This window comes from Cibotium barometz, chromosome 55 (genome assembly GCF_041138505.1).
Source record: "Cibotium barometz isolate CiBa-2024 chromosome 55, ASM4113850v1, whole genome shotgun sequence".
Lineage (NCBI taxonomy): Eukaryota > Viridiplantae > Streptophyta > Polypodiopsida > Cyatheales > Cibotiaceae > Cibotium > Cibotium barometz.
This window is the reverse complement of record NC_141100.1, coordinates 33938046-33945276: the sequence shown is the minus strand read 5'-3', so window position 1 is coordinate 33945276 and position 7231 is coordinate 33938046. Positions and strand designations below refer to the sequence as shown.

At 42.4% G+C, this 7231-nt stretch overlaps 1 protein-coding gene across 1 annotated transcript; it reads left to right on the top strand.

The window, feature by feature from the left end:
• Nucleotides 1-242: 242 nt before the first annotated feature.
• On the top strand, nt 243-851 carry LOC147607649 (pterocarpan synthase 1-like). The gene has a single exon (XM_086790790.1). It carries the CDS (start codon nt 243-245, stop codon nt 849-851), a length of 609 nt encoding a protein of 202 aa, XP_086646916.1.
• The last annotated feature ends 6380 nt before the right edge of the window (nt 852-7231 follow it).

Here is a 7231-nt window from a genome sequence, read left to right as displayed (position 1 = left end):
ATCTCATCGCCCCACGCTTTCTCACAAAGGTAAACATAGTGAGGATACAAGTAATTAACACACACAATCTCTCTCTCTCTCTCTCTCTTCCCTTATTCATGTTGTTTTTCCTTTAGCTCAAGCGAGAAGGCACCAAACATGCAATCGGTGTGCAATTCTGAAGCGTACGCTAATTGTTGGAAATAAAGTGCAAATGATCGGGTCTCACACACACACACACACACACACACCCCCCACGGGCTATGGAGAATATGACTCGTCTAGCTGGGCCTTCAGGTAGTCGTAGTGCGCTCTTGATCAAGCTCTTCTTTCTTTTGACGAGCCTGGCTTCTGCAACAGCAGTAAACGTTTATACTAGCGGCGGTTCATGTACTGGCCCTGATGATCGTCGTACAAGCCCCCCGCCGGCTTTCAGAGAGTGTCGCTTGCAATACTACGTGCATGTGGTGGCGGGCGACGCCTGCGTTAATCGGAACTTCCTCCCGAGTCTCAACTCCAGTTTCAGCGGCTCTTTTGGGCGGGGGGAGCTCTTTGCCTTGAACTTGACCAACGGGCCCGAGCGGAACTCCACGCCGCTGGGCTACGCCCGGGGGTTCTCCATCGACTCGGCCTGCAAGGCCGGACAGACGGACCTCGTCGAGATGGAGCTCATCTCCTTCAACGATGGCTACTACAGCGGCACCATCCAGATCCAGGGCGAGGTCTTGTCCATTCCCAACACGCCCAATGAGGTGGCCATCACTGGTGGCACCGGCAGCTTCCGGGGCGCCCGAGGCTACGGCTTCATCGCACCCCAACTCTTCAAGAAGAACTACCTCTTGTACCACCACGACCTCCGTTTCCTGCACTAATCTCGCCACTCTCACAGCCCACAAACTAAGACGCAGTTGCCCCGCCCATGAAGAACCTCTTCCTCCGCCCTGAATGTTGTAAATCATAAAGACAAAACATGGTTTTGAAAATCTTTTCAAAGTCAAAAGCTGCAAGATAATTCAATTTCCAATAAAAGAACACAAGTTAAAAATCTCATTCAAAAAAACCATAGAAAGATTGTACGTATGTATGTGTTTCACCCATAATATCACTCATGATACATGCGACATGTAATCACATGGATCGTTAGACTTGGCATGTAATCACATGGGACTCACAATTGTAGGATGTATCTATTCGTGATATCATGGGGCATGTCTGAGAGTGGTGGGTGTGTAATATTCAAACTACTAGACAAAAATAGTCAACATTGTACTGGATCCCACCATTGCTAAAAATAAAACATGATGTACTTAGACTTGGGCACCTAAAATATAATTGTATCAAAAATCAGACATAAGTAAGTTCCCTTTTCGTGCCACAACTTGTGCCTGATGAGTCACTTCTCCTGGCATCAAATTTTGGACCAAACCGGTTGACCTTTGGATTATAGGGTCCTTAGACCAAATACTATGCAACCTTAAAAGGGCTCATGCCAATTGTGACCAAGAAGAGAGAACCAAGCTCGGTTGTCGGTGTTGGTCTAGGTTTGCACAAAAATTGGGATCTGAGGTAGCGAATCCATGAATTCCTCTCATGAGGTTGGGCTAATATGTGTGTAGAGTAATCCCTCAAAGAATCTTGATCAATGATAGCTTGTGAGAGGAGAACAAGGAGTTGCAAGTTTGGTCACTAGTGCGGCTATAAGGTTATTGATAGGTGAGGATTAGTTTATAATTAGTGATAATTAAAGGGGAATTTGGCTACTCTGAGTGAAAGGAGTGATATAAGAGTGGAAGTGGCTCTGATACCACGTCAAAACTTGAGCATGGAGAGCTTGTGATGATGAAAGAGGAGATGGCTATGTTGAGTGTGTATGTGTGGCATTCATATCTTCATATGTGTGCCATTCATATCTTCATGGTAGAGTTGGAGAGTATAAAAGCAAGTGTGTGTTGCCAAAATGATAAGATGTATGCTAGAAATACACTCACTTGAATTTGCATTCGAATGAGCCTTGTTGAATTAGCCTTGCAACCATTGGCTACTTTTGGGATTCCCTTATGTCTATTGGCTTACCCTTTATCCACTCTCTACTATCCAATTTTCCCTTGATTTTGAGTGCAAATTTGCACTAGTCCTAGTGTTCTCATTAGCACATGCTTGTCATCACTCACTATTTCAACATATTCTTGCCGAATCATGTGTTGTTGTTCCTTACCTTAGAGCCATAATGAAACTCCCCATTGCACCATGTCCTCACTCCATTGTACTGGAATGCTCCTTTTGCAAATAGGATGAAGGAAGAGCAGCTCCCTACGCCTAGATGGAGGTAAAAGGAGATAGCCTTTGTGATGGTTCTCTCATATAAAAGGCACAAAGGAGAAGCTAATGTAAGAGGGAAACCTACAAAAAATCATATCTAGCATGCATCCATCAAAGAAAGCAAGATTCTATAACACACATGTAAGCAAGAGAAGAGAAGAGAAGAGCTCACAAGTATTCTATTGCATGCGAATGAATGTGTGTTACTTAGTGTCAAAATTGACTTATATTACTAGTGAGACTAGTTTTCACGCTAGGTCGGCCAACCTTAAAAATGGTGCAACTACTATTTACTAGTCTTAAGCAAGTATGCACATGAAGTCCTTAAAAATGATGCGACCACTCTTGTCTGAAGCGGCTATGTACATGAAGTCCTTAGACTTTCCCTATTTAACATTAATCCCAAGGTAGCATCGTCTTACAAAAGATAAGTGCCCTCTTGGGTGGGTCGAGTGGGTGAAACCATGTCAACCTACATAGTGGTTAACATAGCACCCTTCCTAATGGTTCCCACATCCTTGTGTCACCTAAGTAGGTGGTGAGGCTATGCTATTGGGGTGGAAATGTGTAGATGGTCCAGGATATGCCATGAAGTTGGCATGCAAGGTTAAGCGGTGAGGCCATGCTATCAGGGTGTAAATGTGTAGATGGTCTAGGATATGCCATGAAGTTGGCATGCAAGGTTAAGTGGTATGGTTTGGGACCAATCCACAATCGGATATAGGGCATATTGGTGTCTGGAGTTGGGTACCCGTGGTGGTAGGGATCTTATCGAGATGGCATGAAATATAGATGTGAAGTAAAGGTTCTTTATGCAAGGCCTTCTTATGTTGTGAAAATGGTGTCATGGGCCCTTCAAATTTAAGCAATTTTTGGTAGAAGCGGTTCTTTATGCAAGGCCTCCTTATGTTGTGAAAATGGTGTCGTGGGCCCTTCAAAATCAAGCAGTTTTTGGTAGAAGTGTCCCACACCCTTTGATTAGTGGAATGAGTGCTAGGACCACCATGGAATTATTCGCACGGGTAGATGGTTGTCCCTCGATCTCACTTTGTGATGTGTATAGAGAGTGGGCTTTTTCGTATATCATTAGCCAAGGCAAGGTTGTGTTTATGTTGAATTAGAGTTAATGTCGAGGTTGTGCACGTTGAAGTTATTAAAGGTACCTATGCAAGGTTAATGGTTCTCTAGGTAACGGGTCATACCATGGGGCCAAGCTTACAACATTAATGAAGGTTAGTTACAAGTGCATGTATTCGTGTATACCGTTCGGTGCAAGATGTGAAAAAAAAGTGATGCCCATCATGAAGTAGGTGACGTGCATGGGCAATGGATAGAAGGTTGTGTACTCCTCCCACCATAAAGATTTCTCCAACTCGTGACTTTCTTCAACTCTCTTTATTGCTTACTTCAACATTTACTCACGATATCCCTTTTTTGGGGAGTCAAGATCATTACCGGATGCATGGTATAGCAAACTTTACCCATAGCTGCAATGGAGCTAGGTGGTCTATGTGGCTCGAGGGATTTGGCATTATGGATAATGGGGATAGAGGCAATGTGAATCGGGGTCAAAGTGTCCACAAAAGATCATGCTGATTTAAGAAAGGTCCAAGCACAATGGGTCAATGTATCATGGGACTACCATGGCCCCCAATCCAAAAATGTACTTGGATGGCTATTAAAAATGAGAATAATGCAATTACTTGAGCTAGTGGTGCCTATTCCTGTTAGATGTGTTCTATTGATTTATACAGAGAGTGGAGGTGTTGTGCATGGGAATTAGGCTAAAGGTGTACTTGTGTAGAAGCTCCTTTCAATGAAAATTCCAACACACCACTTTTTTTGACACATATTTGTCTACTTTCTTTGACTCTTACACATGGTTTGGGGTAGAAGATTGAGTGTTGATGTGAAATGAGGCTAGTCGAGATAATATGCATGTGAATGAGGTTGGGTTGTTCATGAGAATGGAAGAATTTAGGAGACCCACTATGGGTGGCTTGCTAGACATGGCCCAATGGATTTGGGTGCTTCTTCAACCTCTTTTTAAAAAGTTGGTGGCCATTTAGCCCACTTGCTTGAAGCATGGTAATGTCGATGAAATGAAGTGAAGTGTTATAAAGCTTGCATAGCTTTGAGGTGAAATTTTGGATTGCTGGAAAATGTTGACCTTGGCATGTGGCTTTACATTGACCTCTTGGATCTTGGGCATCTCCACCTCACTTGATTAGCATGGTTGTAGGTATGTTTTGCACCTTTGAGGGAGATGCAAATCCCAGTTGATTCTTGGAATTTTGCTGGCTTCGGTTATATTAATGAAGACTCTATCTTCTACCTTATTGGGCTTGTGGTGCCTTGCCAGTTGCTTATGGTTTATTAATGTCTCACCCAGCATGGTTTAGTTTCACTTCTCCGTTCTCTTCTTGGGGCTTGGATTTCCTCTCTCTCTCTCTCTCTCTCTCTCTCTCTCTCTCTCTCTCTCCTACTTTAGCTTTGGGTAAGTGTTAGAGGAATGGATTTTGGTGTCCATTTCATCTTTAGTTTAGCTTTTGATGCCATGGTTGTAAAGGAGGCTTGTGGTGTGGGTTTTCTTCACTTCGGAACCTTAATGTAGGGGTTCCCTTTATTGAATCCTTGTGCTTCTAACAGCTTAGTTGGGACCCACTTAAATGTTAGTGCTCGAGCTAGGTTTAAGGCCACTACTTGTTGACTCTCTTTTCCTTTAGAGATAAGTATGTAGACTGTGAGGTTTTTGGGACCCAAATGAAAGTGTTTCCATCATAGAAGCCTTGACCTTCTAACATCTTAATGGAGATATAGCAAGGCTCGAGTTATGGGTAAAACTTTGTTTCTTGGGGCTCCCAGTTCATAGATCTCCATTGATGGATAACCTTAGGGCTAAATGGTGGCTTCCAGGTCTTTACTTGGAAGCTATCAAGTCTTTACTTAGACACTTTCTTTGTCTAGCTATAGAGCACTCTTGGGCTTGCTCTTCGGTGACCTCCCTAAGGCATTAGTCGGGATGGTTGCTTAAGATAATGTTTGGGGGTTTGGTCTTCATCTTTGCTGATAAGGTTTTGGGTCGACGATGCAACGAGGCAAAAGGAGTGTTGAGTGTAGGTTACCTGAGGTGATGGCTTGTAAGTGGAGGAAGCTTGGGATAATAATAGGTTTGAGGTGTAGGTTACCTGAGGTGATGGCTTATAAGTGGAGGATGAAGCTTGGCACGATAATAGTTTGAGGTGCCCTCATCCACCAAGGGTACACATAGTAATCATTCCATGAGGAAGCTCGAGTGTTGCAATTTGTTTTCGCTGACTAATTACATGGCTTCAATCCATCACCTCCCAAGGATGATACTCTCTTTCATTGTACTTGTGGTGGGGGTGGTCACATAAAATTTACAAGACATAAGTTTAGTTCCAATATAAAATTCAACTTCAAAATAATCGACGATCATGGATTTAGGAATTATATATGTGGTAGTGGTTGTTGTAGATGGTGCAAGGAGTAAGTGGCCTGATGTGTTTCACATTTCCTAAGATAATACATTGTGGCTAGCCCCTATGTCAACCAAGATAACACATTATGGCTAGCCCTAGTGTCACAACTAAGGCAAGCTATGAAGCTATATGTAGTCTTTTTTGGGAAAACTCTAGCTCAAAGAAAATGGATTCCACCACTAGTTCTATTTCAAATGTGTTAAGCATGGACAAGGATGTGATCTTGTCACTGCCTAATCATGCAAACCTTGTCCCAAGCTTTTTTGGAAGAGTGTCCATGGTTGGCAAAATGTGAATCTAATCCTTGGATTTATCAAGAACTAAGAGGGTCTCATCTTATTAATCCTCATCTTCACCATCCAGTATCTTATTATAAGCTCTACAGATATCAATTGACGTTGTGTGAGCTATATTGTTAAAATCCCATGGATCTCTCTAGCTAATCACTATGCATAAACACACATAATCTAGGCATATACCGATCCACCCGACCACCCTCAAGCCCGACCACCCTCAAGCCCAAGGGTGCACACATCAACATAATGAAGAACCACATACCTAACCTTGGTGTCCCATACCACCAAGAGGTAAGTCTTCAATCCAGCAACACATAGCTCTAGCATGAAATGGCAAGAGAGTAGATACAATGCTCTACACAAGAGAACATCCCTTGAGAGTGCCCCATGTCCCTATTATATAAGAGAGCACTCAAGTGACTCTTGACTCTCCATTTCCATGTGTGACCCTTGGTTGCCTGACCCTAACCTCAACCAAAGGTTAGGTCTAACCCTTGCCCCACTAGAGCATGTTCCCATGCTCCCATGCTCACATGCCTAGGGTGGGTTAGCCTCCTAGTATATGCACATAATATAATGTACACATAACATTTATATTATATTCTTTGTAGATATCGATGATTGAACAATCTAAACAGTTGTGTTTGACGACTCATTGATGAGAATGCCTTGACCCATGGGACGAGTTTTCCTTGTTTTCAAGTTTATTTGTAAGGATTGGTTATCTTTGCATATGTAAATGAGATTGGTTTCATAATCATTAACTAGCCTTGCATCTCTCACGTAAGGCCTTTCAAGGATCATGGTGTGTACTCTCTTTTCTAAAAATTCATCACCATGAATGAGTAGTGAAAGCTTAGCCCAAAGATCCTAATCTCTGTATCCTAAAGTATGTTGGGCAGATCCAACTATCTGACTGTCCAATTATCTACCCACCTTATAAGACAGATCTCGAAGTTTGACATTCGAATTATATTATATTATTGTATTTCAATTTACTTTTGAAACACTGTAAATGAAGCGTCATATCGCTTTGTATCTATGTAATGTAGCCTTTTGGCATTGTCACGGATCTAAATTTCTAGGGAGATAGAAATCAAATAAATTGCAAGAATTGATTTAAATTCAAACAAT

Bases quoted from the DNA above. Each gene is read 5' to 3' on its own strand.
- LOC147607649 (XM_086790790.1), top strand. From the start codon at position 243: ATGGAGAATATGACTCGTCTAGCTGGGCCTTCAGGTAGTCGTAGTGCG.